This window comes from Podarcis vaucheri (genome assembly GCF_965113315.1).
Source record: "Podarcis vaucheri genome assembly, chromosome: 6".
Taxonomy (NCBI): Eukaryota; Metazoa; Chordata; class Lepidosauria; order Squamata; family Lacertidae; genus Podarcis; species Podarcis vaucheri.
This window is the reverse complement of record NC_138764.1, coordinates 25,005,577-25,019,471: the sequence shown is the minus strand read 5'-3', so window position 1 is coordinate 25,019,471 and position 13,895 is coordinate 25,005,577. Positions and strand designations below refer to the sequence as shown.

Below are 13,895 nucleotides of genomic sequence, written 5' to 3'. Positions count from 1 at the left end.
GTGTTGAGCAAGATTGACTAAGAAGGGTGTGATGAACTCTGGAACGTGGTGAACAACTTTGATGATGAACAGATGGCAGTGAATCACCAGAGCTGTATTGTCTGTTATCTTCTCCTTCCTTGGCAATCACTCGTAGCTGAGTAAGATTGTCTTCCATAAACACGGTTTTAACAATGAGTCCGTAAGTGACTATGGAGGCCAGTTCTGGACCCACACGTCCTTTCACAGTGGGGACATTGGTTTCCAGGTGGGAGTTGATCATGGTGTGGATTTGCCAAGCGTGCCTTCCTCTTAGCACGTTTCTCCCTTGCGTTCTGAGTTTGAGTGTCTTCAAAGTCCATGATACCTTTGGTAAAGGCTGCTCTCCAACTGGAGCACTCGCAGGCCAGTGTTTCCCAGTTGTCGGTGTTTATACTACATTTTTTTTAGATTTGCCTTGAGACTGTCTTTAAACCTCTTTTGTTGGTCACCAGCATCACACTTTCCACTTTTAAGTTCAGAATAGAGTAGTTGCTTTGGAAGACGATAATCAGGCATCTGCACAACATAACCTTCCAATGAAGTTGGTGTTGAAGAATCATTGCTTCAACACTGGTGATCTTTGCTTCATCCAGTACACTGACATTAGTTTGCCTGTCTTCCCAAGTGATGTGTAAGATTTTTCAGAGACACCGCTGATGGAATCTTTCGAGAAGTTGGAGATCAGCTACTGTTCAGCTACTGCTGTAAAGTTGGTGAGTATGATTGAGAATGTGTGTGTGTACGACTTATAACTGAAATGTAACTGATATGAAGATTATAGAACACAGTGATATAATATCAGAAATGAACTCAATCCACCATGTGGGGAGCCACTTTAACTAAAATGTATAATTGGAAGTTGATTGGCATTTTGATAATTGTATAATTTGGGAATTAATTATTATAATAATTTGGCTACTATTGGGGCTATATTGGAATACTAATAACAACTTTACAAGAGATTGTGTGTGTGTGTGTGTGTGTGTGTGTGTGTATTAGGGACTGCAATTGTAATGTATACAATAAATAAGTTTTGTTGAGTTGCAACTCTCTGGGTCTACTTGTGTTCCCTTCTCCTAAAGAACCAGCTAAAAACGAACCTCTGATTTGTAAGATTTCTCCCCCAGTCTCTGCCCTTTCCTGTCCTGCCATCCCAGCCACTAAACAAAGCAAGGCTGTTGATTCAGCAGCTACCTGTATGGTGGGGAATGCCCTCCAGCTCTGCCAAGTTTGGCTTGCGCCAGGGAAAGGAGAGCCTGACTGATTCAGTCGCACTGGGCACAGAGCCTCAGGGGCACCATACGTAACTATGCTGAAGAATGGAAGGTGAGAGGCGGGGGGCACCAAATTTTGGAATTGCACAGGGCGTCGTTGAAATTTGAAGCCCTCAGATCTGCCACTGCTTGTGCTTCATAGCCCTTTGATCTTTTCACTGCTGTTTGTGTAAGAGGGGCTGCAAAATACAGGAGAACCTCAAGTTTCTGGGAGGCCACAGCTGTTGACCTTCATGAAGTTCAGGGAATGAAAAGGAATGGTCAATTTTTAGCTACATATTTAGCTTACATATTATATGGATATTCAAAGATATTTCTTGTATGCACGAGTCATATATGTGAATGGTCCCATTATTTGCTAGTGACTCCCAAATCTTGCAATTTACAGGCACATTTTTAATGCCTGGTTTTCAGTATTTCATTATCGTTCTTGAGAATTATCTGTGTCCTCGAGAATAACAAAAGGGATGTCTAACAAGCTGGGTCCTATCTTCAAGAAAACATTAAAACTTACTGCAGTCCACGGGAGTAGCTGTAAGAAAGAAGATAAAATCTTAGAAGGCTCTTCATTATAAACGTATCAAAGAGAAAATAATTATTCACATACAGTATGTATATGTGTGTGTGTTTATATACTGCTTAGTGCCAATATAAGCTTCTAAGTGTCTTACAAAACATAAAAACCAATTACTTTAAGACATTAAAATATAAGCTTCCATCATTAAAATATCTATATAACATTGTACCTTTTATTCTATGGTTTTGATCTTTTTCATGGTATTTAAGCGTAAACACAGTTAACTATACTGTACATTGCATTGAATAATTGAAATACTGCATAATTACTGGGGACCAATGAAATAGCATTCAAATGGAGGTAAATGCAGTATACAGTACTTGAGGTGTGGCCTACAGACCTTGCTGCTCTGATATGATATACACCCCAGGCCCAGTGAACACATGCAGGCACCAGCAAACCTCAACCACAGCTAATACAGCGTCCAGAAGACAGTATTCCTCCACTTGTGGCTCTGCTGCAATTGGTCTCTTGGCAGCTGAACGGCCTCCAAGGCCTTGTTACACTGGGCTGCTACTGGTTGCAGCGGTCCTAGTCAGTTGCAGGATTCTCAGTAAAGGTGGCCCCACAACTGAGCCATGGTAACTTGAGCCCTACAAATGCTTGGTGTTTGCCGGGAGTTTCTGTCACCTGTCTGTTCTTATATTGGGGTAGACATCATGTCAGGGCAGTGGCATCTTCAGAGCAAACTCTTACAGCCACAAAACTACAACATTTTTTAATTGGTTTCCCCCAAAAAACATTTCCTGTGTAAACATTATTGAAATGAAATTAGACCTTATGCAAGAGCGCCTGAATTCTGTTGCCGATGCTTAAGTCTCAAAATGTGGTTATTTGGACTTTATATTGCACCTGCACCTTACAGAGATTCTGTATGGCTAAGTCCCATCTCTGAGTTCCCCTACCATCTGAGCCTTTTGGTGGGTGGTACCCTCTCCAGAAGACCTCATCTTGGGCCCACATTACATTAAAGCCAAGTAAATTAAAACATCATATCCTTGGGCAAATAGTTTATATTAGTAATAGTGCAATCTAATGCACGCTTTCCCTAGTGGGACCTCTCAGCAAACATGTCTGCATCCTTACTGTATATTGTCATACTTGTTCAAAACGACGTGACAACTTAGGTCACTGCAAAATGACTAAAAATGTTTTGCAAAACTAGCAATTTCCCACTGAAACCGCCTACTTATAATCTTAGCCTTTCCGAATTTCCTATTTTCTATTTTCTACTAATCTGTCCTCAGAAGACAGGTTCTGACAAAGTGTAAATTATTTTCCCTAATAAGCTATTTAAATGCTTGCAACCGTTGATACAGTCTGAGGTTAATTCAACGGCTTGTCAGATAGCCAAACATTTATTTGATTGCCTCACTATTCTCTGATCTTGGGGCAGGCCTGCTGCATGTGGGGTTTGTCTACATTTATTGTTGGAGAAAAACAGTAATTCCATTTTTGCTTTGTGATGTTTGTTTGACTTATCGCTTGAACTTTCTTGTGAAGTTATGAGGTTCGTTGCTTTCATTCCATTGGCAGTTATTCTTCCTTACATTTTCCTACATTTTCGTTGACTTGGGGATGGATGAATTGGTCTATTTGCAACTTTCAAAAGTGTGTACACATAGGACTGTTCTGTCCTGCTTCCATAAGAAAATGTGCCTTTAAATACCTATATCAGGTGTGAGGAACCCTTTGTCCCTGCATATTCTGGTGACCTACCATTCTTATCATCCCAGGGCGTTTGCCATGCTTGCTGGGGTGAACTGGGAGCTGTAGTTCAGCAGTGTAGCCCAGTAGCACTTTCTAGGGAATCCAACACTTTAAAACGTTTAATGATAGTCTTACTCCACCTTTCTTGCATGATGGAATTCAAGGTGGAAAATCTAGGAGTCTTAAATGGTCTCCCATCAGAGCAGTGACCAAATCCAGGGTTTCGTGAGCAGAATTCTGTTCATTCAATGGGACCTCTGCTTCCTCTCCTCTCTCCCAACCTCCAAAAACTGCTCCAGGGGGTCCTCCAAAGTCCTTTGAGGGTGTGTGGGGAACTGCAGGGAAGAGGAAAGGAAGAGGACGTTCCATTGTTCACAGAAAAGTCTGTGTGGTGTAGTGGTTAAGAGCGGTGGACTCGTAATCTGGTGAACCGGGTTCGCATCTCCGCTCCTCCACATGCAGCTGCTGGGTGACCTTGGGCTAGTCACACTTCTCTGAGGTCTCTCAGCCCCACTCTCCTCACAGAGTGTATGTTGTGGGGGAGGAAGGGAAAGGAGAATGTTAGCGCTTTGAGACTCCTTCGGGTAGTGATAAAGCGGGATATCAAATCCAAACTCTTCTTCTTCTTCTTCTTCTTCTTCTTCTTCTTCTTCTTCTTCTTCTTCTTCTTCTTCTTCTTCTGTGAGTGGAGCTGCTGCATTGTAACCCCAGGGCTACAATTTAGTTATATTTTAGCAGCACTTCCAAGTTGGTTTACCATTTATAATTTTTGCCATCTATTTTCTGCTTTTATTTTTATTTAGTCTTTGCTCCTGCTTTGCTTTCATTTATTTTCTGTTCACTCAGCTCTACGCTTTTTATGACCACCAAAACTTTCCTTAATAAGTAGCAGGAACCTTTTAGATCAATTCCTTTTTAAATTATAATTTATTATAATTTTGATGTTATTGTGAAATCTTGAATATTCATATTATCCTCAATTCCAATCACTGTTACAATACATTTCAGTATGACTGGTCACCAAGTGTTATGGTCTTCTGCTGTTAATGAAATTTTATGACAAATACACAGTAACAGAGATTGCAAAGTGCTGTCTGTTGTGAAAGCCACCTAAATTAAATGGATAATTTGCTTAAAGCAGCAAGTTCTTATGTTTGTTGCAGTGCATTCCAGAATTGGGGTAAGATATGCCAATTTAGATAAAGCAGTATCCCACTTCTCAAATGGCAGATGTCAGTCTTGGCTCTTAAACCAGATTCTTGGATTGGAATTCATAAATAATTTCTGCACGAATCCAATTCATTTCAATTGTGTTTGCACAGGAAAAATTTCATTCTCAAAGGAATTTGGATGCCATTCAAAGCCATGCATGCATGTAGTGCTAGCAATGCTCTTAAATGTGTGCAGGTTTGTCACCTATTGGACCACGGGTGGTCTCTGAGAGAGCTGAAGGGATGTTTGCTGGAGTGCCAGAGGACGCTGAAATGTTGGTATGCGTGGTGGAATTATCCCCATCATCTGCCAGGAAATAAACAGAACGTTAGCGTTACATTCAGCAATTATTGATGCCATATCCCCATGAATGGAAACAACCTTGAAGAAGAAGTGCAAGCTGAGAAAATGTGTTCCTTCTCCTGTAAAAAGGAAAACTAGTCTTCTTAATGGGAATATAAAGTACAGTCCTACACACAGAGACCTGCAGATAAGCACCATTGAAGAGAGTGGGTCTTACTTCTGAGGGTGTTTTCACAAGATGCTGCTGCAACTGTTCTTCCCTGTTCATACCAACTCAGAAGTAAGATCCATTTAGTTCAGTAGGACTTAATCCCAGATAAGGATGTACAAGATTGCAGTCTTAATATCTTACTCGAAATGAAGAACAGAAGTGATAATTCAGATGTCTACAAAACATTTCACTTTGATATATGAATAAAGGTTCCTTCCTTCCTCATTTTTACAAGTCTACCACGGTGGGTGGGCATGCATTGGATTATGGCTCCTTTTTTTTTGAGAGATCATTGGTTAGTTTAAAAACTATAGGTATTCTTTTGGGTGTAGATTGTGTCTGGATAAATATAACAATATGGAATCCATTTATCAAGAGTAATTCTACATTTATTGGAAGAATTGTATTACTGATATACTCAATTGTATCACGATTTCAATTTTTCTTTTGTTTGTTTTCTTCTTCTTTATTTTCTTTCACATCATTCCCTCACTATATATACATATAAAAATAAAAGTATATGTGTTCTTATCAACTCAATTAAAATTGAGAATGAAAAATTTTTTCTATTCTAAATGATTTTAAGATACTGGAAGACAAATTAACTCTGTCCTGGTTTTATACAAATTTGTAACATCAGTGCAAATGTGGTGTTAATTAGAAATGGCTCAAATGGCCAGCATCTCTTGGGTTAACACGTGTGTGTGTGTGTGCGCGCGCACGCGCGCACGCAATGTGACTCTTACCTTTTGGCCTCAGTACAGCAAATATTTATTACCCAACTACACAGTATTAAATGCTGACTTCAACAACACTGGGCCTTAAAAACAACAGCAACTTCATAATATATTTGTTCATAGCTGTGAAACCTTTCTTTGGTTCAAAGCAGCCTAGACTCTCGAGTCATAAAGCTCCAGGGAAATTCTACATAATTCTACATAAGAACCACTGGCATTTATTTAGTTAACTGTTTCATTTAAAGGAGTTCTACCATTATAGACATATAAAACAGGATGTGTAAAACAGGAGGTTTGCAAAGGAGATGCTCCCTGTTTGTTATGTCCTTGCTTACTAAAAACTGGAATTAAGGTTAACCTTTCAAAAGTGTAATATTTAAAATAAACTATCTGCACATGGAATCACTTCCAGGAAGAATTTTACACTGGCAAAAGTAATTCCTGAATTTGCTATTCATGTAGGGTTCCCAATGTTCTTTCTCATCCTGCTTCTGAGCCTTTGAAACCACTGTAATATGGTAAAATAGGTGGGGCTTTTCTTAGTGTGTAGATAAAGTGATGTGGAAACCCTCCGCCACCGCCAGAAAAAGATACATACAAGTAACTTGTCCCCCAATGATCCTTTTCACGGGATCCTAGCTTTTAGTACATTGATTTGTTTGGTAAGTACATGCCTGGTTTAATGTATCAAGGGGCAGGAATAACTGGTGAGAATTCTTCTATAAGACATAACCCATGTGAACAAACATAGCTGTCATTTCACTCCTCCTTTCTTCGGATCACTCTAACCAACTGAGCTAAGCGTTGACTTAGCATGATGTGTGCACCAGCACTCATAGCGTGTTTCCAAGCAAATCATGACATTGTTTAGGAGATCATGTGAAGTCAATGTTCATGGTTAGATGTCCAAAATGCACTAAGTTGGCCATTGACGTGATATTTTTAAACTAGACACACAGGAATGCATCCTCCAATGACTACCCAGCTTTATAATGCAATTAAAAGCTTAAAGATATCCAGATTTCAAAAGAACCTCAACAATCACCTGGTTGACATCCCTGCCAATACAGGGAATTCAATATAAAAAAATTCCTCCCAGTAGCACCTTAAAGACCAACTAAGTTAGTTCTTGGTATGAGCTTTCGTGTGCATGCACACTTCTTCAGATACACATGCACACGAAAGCTCATACCAAGAACTAACTTAGTTGGTCTTTAAGGTGCTACTGGAAGGAATTTTTTTATTTTGACTATGGCAGACCAACACGGCTACCTATCTGTAAAGGGAATTCAATGCTAAAGCATCCCTCAGAGGTGGTTGTCCAGCCTCAGCTTAGCAACCTCAAGCAAAACATATATGCATTCTGATAATGCTTAACTATCCCACAAACTGAATATTCACGCCCAGTACTTAAGACATTGCTCAGGAGCACTGCAAAGAACAACATGGCAAACCTGGCGGTGCGTGCGTGACGGTGGAGGGAGAGAGTGAAGGAGGGGCAGCAGTGCTGCTGAGTGCCAGAGTGCTGGAAGAGTTTGCGTCCGTGCGAGGGAGGGAGGATGAGCTGCTTGTTGGAACAATCTCTGCAGTAACAAAAGTGCAATAATTTTTATTACCATTGTTACGATACAACAGCAAAACATTAACTGGTTAACGGGTACCCTTCAGAGAAGGAAGCCGTATTCCTGATCTCTTGCAAAGCTAATTCAGCAGCAGTACTGTGAAACATGCTGCGGTTGCTACCTGGAGCATCAACTGTGTGGGCTCACCAGGTGGTTCTATGGGACGCGGGTGGCGCTGTGGTCTAAACCACTGAGCCTCTTGGGCTTGCTGATCAGAAGGTCAGCAGTTCGAATCCACATGATGGGGTGAGCTCCCATTGCTCTGTCCCAGCTGCTGCCAACCTAGCAGTTCGAAAGCATACCAGTGCAAGTAGATAAATAGGTACTGTGGCAGCAGGAAGGTAAACGGTATTTCCATGCGCTCTGGCTTCCGTCACAGTGTCCCATTGCACCAGAAGTGGTTTAGTCATACTGGCCACATGGCCCAGAAAGCTGTCTGTGGGCAAACGCTGGCTCCCTTGGCCTGAAAGCAAGATGAGCGCAGCAACCCCATAGTCGCCTTTGACTGGACTTAACCGTCCAGGGGTCCTTTAACTTTCGCCTTTAACTTTAAGCCTGATTCTAACCACGCTTTGGAGGGGAGGGGGACAGCCTATCATTAGTACAATTGGCCCAGCTCACATGCATGCCCCTTCATTCATGTAGCTAGCCAAGCAGAAAAAGGTCATAATGGGATCAGCTCCCCGGTGTGAGCAACTCTGCAAAGATGAGTGAAGTGAGCCACAAAGCCAGCTTCAGTCTTGCTAACACAGAGATGCTTCCTGTCCTCAGCAGCTGTCCATGCGTACCTCTCAGCCCCCTGACCCAATGCCTGTTCTCCTAATTTCTGCTCTAATTTTATGGTTGTAGAGTCGGCCATTCACCATCCATTGCATTGCAACTCAACATACTTATTCAAGTAAAGTTTCCAGCCACGTAGCAGTTATGTGATGAGGCTCCCCACCACCAACACTCTCCCGAGAGAGGACAGTGTTCCTGGGGCAGTACAATCTCTTATCAGAAAACTCCCAAGCAAACCTGTGATGTTGGCAGAGACAGCAGTCGCAGAGGTGGCAGTTGCTTTGCTAACAGGTATTCCGGAAGCATTGGAGGCCTGGTAAGTGGGGGTCCCTGCCTCCTTGGTCGCAGAGCCAGGCTTTGCTTCAGAGGTGCTTGCAGGTGAGGGTGGAGTGGTGCGTGGAAGTATGGGAGAAGAGCCAAGAAGAGTTCCTAAGGTGAGCACGTGAGGGGGGAGGGCAATTAACAAATCAGCCATGTTACACAGCAGAGTCTTAAACAGAGTGGCATTGCAGCATGGCAAGACACCAACAGTCTGTTCAACCAGGATGAATTACAAGGACTGTTATGCTTCCAGGGGTCTGCCATTCCATCCTTACCAATATGGATTAGGCTATGGTGTTGGAAGTGCCATAACTGGAACAGCCATGCTTTGCAAGAGGGGGGTGCCTAACCCTATGCCCTTGTCCAACAACCCAAATCCAGATCACTTTCCAAAGTCACTATTAGCCCCAGGGAGAAAATCTCACAGACATTTCACTTTCTATGGATAACAACAGCTTGGGGTGTAGGGGAAAGGGTAGACTTCAACCCTCCAAATCTGGGCCTTTGTCTTCCAAGCAAGGAACTCCCATGTCTCGTGTAGTTCAACTCCAAGTTTACAAAATCCCTCGCTTCAGATATCATGGGACACGGACGAGGTAGGCCATGTTGGAGGCTGGAGAATACCCACCCTTGCAAGCCCTCAGTAGGGATGTGTAACTGCGACTGGCACTCAGTATGGAGACCTGTTTTAGGGATGGGGAAGCTGTGGCCCGCCAGATGTTACTGGACTACAACTCCCATCTTCCCTGAGCCCTGGCCATGCTGGCTGTGGCTGATGGAAGCTGCGGTCCAGCAACATCTGGAGAGCCACGGGTTCCGCATCCCTGCTCTATTCAGATACTCAGTGATGAATGAAGGAGGGGGAGAGAAGGGCCACACCCTCTGGCCCCTCCTCCTCTGACATGTCCCCATCACCTGGTCTTCTTCCCTCAAGGTATTGTGACGGTGGAGATCTGCAACTGGACGCCTAAAGAAGTACAACAGGCTCCTCCCTGCAGACCTTTTTTCTAAGTGGAGGCAGCCCATGGCAAGAAGCATATGGCAGAGGGGGCGGTTAGCTAGTGCATCCCAGCAAAACTCCTTGTGATGGCCTGGGATTCGGACTCGGATTTTGAACCTGAGGGATCCCAGCCTGCACAGGAGTCCCCGCCTCCAGAACCAGCTGAGCCGGAGCTTGGGCATGAGCCTGAAGGGTCCTCACCTGTGCTGGGTCCTCAGGTGCAGGCATCAGCTGAGTCTGCTCTGGCTCCTGAGGTGATGGAGGACCCCTTGCCTGCAGGTGCTCCACTCTCAGCCCGTCAGAGGAAGCTGAGGTTGCCTCTGGGTCCAGTAACCCTCCAGCCTCTCATGAGCTGCAGAGGCTCAGGGCAGAGAGGCGGAGGGAACTAAGTTCCCGCAGAAGGAGTGCTTGCCTCCAGGCCTGGAGAGGGGAGTCACCAGAGGATCGGGGCTGCCCTATGCCTCGGGGCAGATAAAAGCCGGCCGGCCCCAGTCCCAAGTTGGGGGAGCAACATTGTTGGTTGTTAGTTCCTGCCTGAACCCTGCCCTGCTTTTCTGCCAGAGCTCCTGACCTGCCCTGGCTCCCTGCTTGCATGCCTGTTCCTGACTTCACCCGACTCCCTGCCCTGCACCCAGCTTCAGCTACTACGGACTGCCTCCATATTGCACTTTTGACCATGGACCGGACTTTGACCTCGCCTCTCAGGTAACCCACGGGACCAGCACACCCCTCATGGAAGGCCAGGGCTTGTTTTTCAACCAGAACTCAGTGGCCGCCATTGCCATTCTAAGCGAACAAGGGAGATATTCATGGTGAGTTCTGGCACCTCTTTTTCTAGAAAAAATAGCACTGAGCATGACTTCTTATCTTTGCCAGGTGCAGCTCACAATTTCAAGGATATTTATCTGCTGAACACACCCTTTGGATAAAAATCGAACATGGCTGCCCCTGATGGCAATAGCCTTTGAAAAATGTCACTAGCCTTCTTGATCATATGCAGTGGTGCCCCGCAAGACGAATGCCTTGCAAGACGGAAAACTCGCTAGACGAAAGAGTTTTCCGTTTTGGAGGTGCTTCGCAAAACGAATTTCCTATGGGCTTGCTTCGCAAGACGACAATGTCTTGCGAGTTCCTGCTGGTTTTTTCCCCTCCCCCCCTTTTTCTAAGCCGCTAAGCCGTTTATCAGCTGATCCAAACAGCAGATAAGCCGCTAAAAGCCGCTAATAGCGCTAATCCGCTAATCCTTCAATGGGCTTGCTTCACAAGACAAAAAAACCACTAGACGAAGAGACTCACAGAACGGATTCTTTTCGTCTTGCGAGGCACCACTGTGTACATACCTATAGTGATGTGAGGCACATGGGTGGTCCAAAAGAAACCAAAAAAGACCCACATCTCCCGTCTTACCAAACTTAAGCTGAGTTGCCGCCTGCTGGCAACTCCGATTTGCTAAAGGCTGTCAGGTAAGTAAGTGGCAGTTTAAAAGCCTGACAAATACCTTGCGGCTGAAAATATGCTATACACTGTATGGAAGATGGAAGAAGTGGCAGGAGCCCACCCAAAAGTCCTCGTGTTCTTTGCTAATTAATCCAGAACAATTTCCATTGCTGGGTTCTGGATTTGCTACTAAAATTAACCCAGATTAAGAACACTTCCCTGATAAAATGCATTGTAGGGCAACCTGTGTATTTGTGCAATTAATTCCATTAGTATTTTTAATGCTGCATTCTTTCAAAAAGTTTTAATGCTGCATTCTTTCAAAAAGTTTTAATGCTGCATTCTTTCAAAAAGTTTTAATGCTGCATTCTTTCAAAAAGTTTTCTGGAAGTTGAACTAGATGTTTGAACTGAAATAAGTCTGAAACATGAATGAGGGAAAATCTGTTCTTTAATTACTATGCATTATATCCAGATCATGCTTAGAACAGAACAGAAATCTATGGGACCTAGGTTAGAGATCAGTGTAAATCTCATTAATTTCAAGAGGTCTCCCCTAACCATGACTATGCCTACAGCCAACTCTATATTGGCTCTATATTCACGACAACTAAAAAGTGACAAAAAGCAATTAAGTCACAATTAATCCAAGTAAAGTCTTAAATATAGTTCCCAGGACTGAGGAGCAGGTCAAAGGTTAAATGGGAGAGAGAATACCCAACAAAATTGTAAAAAGAGTGGGGCAAGGAATAGTTATAGGCTTGCACAGCAAAATTGGCAGTGAGTAGTTGTATTCCTGATGAAACTCAATTTATTTTTAATCAGTTGGCAATCTGATTTTCAACAGCAAATTCTTGATATATTCATTCTCTGTAAGATGTAACTGAATCCAGTCCGCCTGTGATGTATATTCTGGATGTTTGTCTTGCAAATAAGGGAGCTGACCCAATCCCTCACGGCTTACTTATTGCCCTCCCCACTGCCCACCCCACTCATAGAACTGGATCATGACCCATCTATAGCAAATATTTAACATAAATGTGATAAACAACTTTTCTTACCTTGGGGAGTAGGAGCAGTAGGATTCTTTGCCACTGTTTCAAGAAAGAAAGGAAGAAAAAAAGAAAAGAGTTTGAGATGCAATTTCTTGATTTTTCTCCCACAAGGGAATTTTGTATCCTTTGGTGTATTTAAATTTTACAGATATAGATGAAATAGAGATAGATGATAGAGATATGAATTATCAGCAAAAGTAAATCATAGTATACTGGTTGTAATTATGTATTTCTTATATATAATAAAATTGGACAGAATAAGCATGGGAAACAGTTTTTTTAAACCAGCCAGGAGCTTTTAGTGGTGAAAACTCAAGAGTTACAAAAGACAGGGCATTTATTTTGAGCTGCCTTTTCTTGGACTTGTAGGTCTTCAAGTGAGTGTCTGTGATCCTTTTGTGACCTCTTCCCTTATGCTGTGCAGTATAATAGGTTTATTATTATTATTATTATTATTATTATTATTATTATTAATGATGATGATGATAATTAATGATTAGATTATTGCAACATAATACCACATCCTATGCACATAAAGCAAAATATCCCACTCTTGTCCGAAAGAGAAAGTTTAGGCAATACATCGGGGGGGGGGGGGACGACTATCCAAATAATATTATTTCCTGTCCCAGACAAACATTTGTACAGAAGGCAACATAGGGGTTAAGCTAACCAAAGAGTTTCATGATAGAAAGGCTTCCTCTGTTGTTTTGTTGTTGTTGTTGTTAGCCATATACATAATAAAGCTGCACCAAGAAGTAGCAATTATACTCTGTATAGCAGTACTGTAATGCACAGAAAGTTTAGAAAAAAATCTGTAGATGGCACCATAACACTACCAAACTGTGTGCAGTAAATATCCGTTCCATAGTCAAATGAAGAGAAGTCCTTTTTTGAACAGAGGATGTTAAAAACCATAGGGCACCTGATTGTATATCTATGATCTATTCCTTTCTATTCATATTATTATTAATTCAGCTTGGGAGTCACTTTTTTATTTAGTTATTTTACAAAAAGTAAGTCAGAGCAACGTACAAAAAGCAGCATGTAAATTAAAAGCAGCATAAGACTAAAAGAGAGTGAAAGCTAAAACTCATCCATATTTATATATAAAAAAGAAGGATTAACCCACTCTACCCACAAAGGAAGCCACGGATAATTGAAGGCCAAAGGCCTACCAGGAAAGGAACATTTTTGCGTGGCACCTGGAGACAGGTAATGATGGAGCCAGGGGTGTCTTCCTGGGAAGAGCATTCTACAAGCAAGGGGCCACCACTGAGAAGGCCTGTTCTCTGAGAACATGGAGAAGGACCTTGGGTGATGAGTGCAGGGTTGGGGTTGGTTCATGTGGGGAGAGGTAGTCCTTGAGGTCTTGGGGTCTTGAGTCACAGAAGCCTTTATAGGTGAAAACCAGCACCTTGAACTGGGCCAGGAAACCACTTAGAAGCCACTGCAGCTTTGTCAGAATTGGTGATGTGCGTTCAGATCCTTTTGCATTGGTCAACAATCTGGTTGTGGACTTGTGCACCTGCTACCATTTCTGAACCAACTTCAGAAACAGCATTGCAGTAACCTAACCTAGAGGGTACCAGAGCATAGGCAAGCAAACCTAGGCTGTTCCTGTCCACAGAAGGTT

At 42.8% G+C, this 13,895-nt stretch overlaps 1 protein-coding gene across 4 annotated transcripts in view; it reads right to left on the bottom strand.

Moving 5' to 3' along the window:
• Nucleotides 1-13,895, bottom strand: part of PTPRC (protein tyrosine phosphatase receptor type C) — an 86,798-nt gene that overhangs the window by 33,370 nt on the left and 39,533 nt on the right. Inside the window, exons 3-7 of one of the 4 annotated variants that reach the window (XM_082225426.1) lie at nt 12,266-12,298; nt 8,685-8,876; nt 7,500-7,628; nt 4,999-5,100; nt 1,810-1,827 (exon numbers count right to left, since the gene is read on the bottom strand). In XM_082225426.1, coding sequence (XP_082081552.1) covers nt 1,810-1,827; nt 4,999-5,100; nt 7,500-7,628; nt 8,685-8,876; nt 12,266-12,298 — 474 coding nt within the window. The remainder of the gene's footprint in view (nt 1-1,809; nt 1,828-4,998; nt 5,101-7,499; nt 7,629-8,684; nt 8,877-12,265; nt 12,299-13,895) is intronic. The other 3 variants (XM_082225427.1, XM_082225428.1, XM_082225429.1) reach the window with 3 other exon arrangements.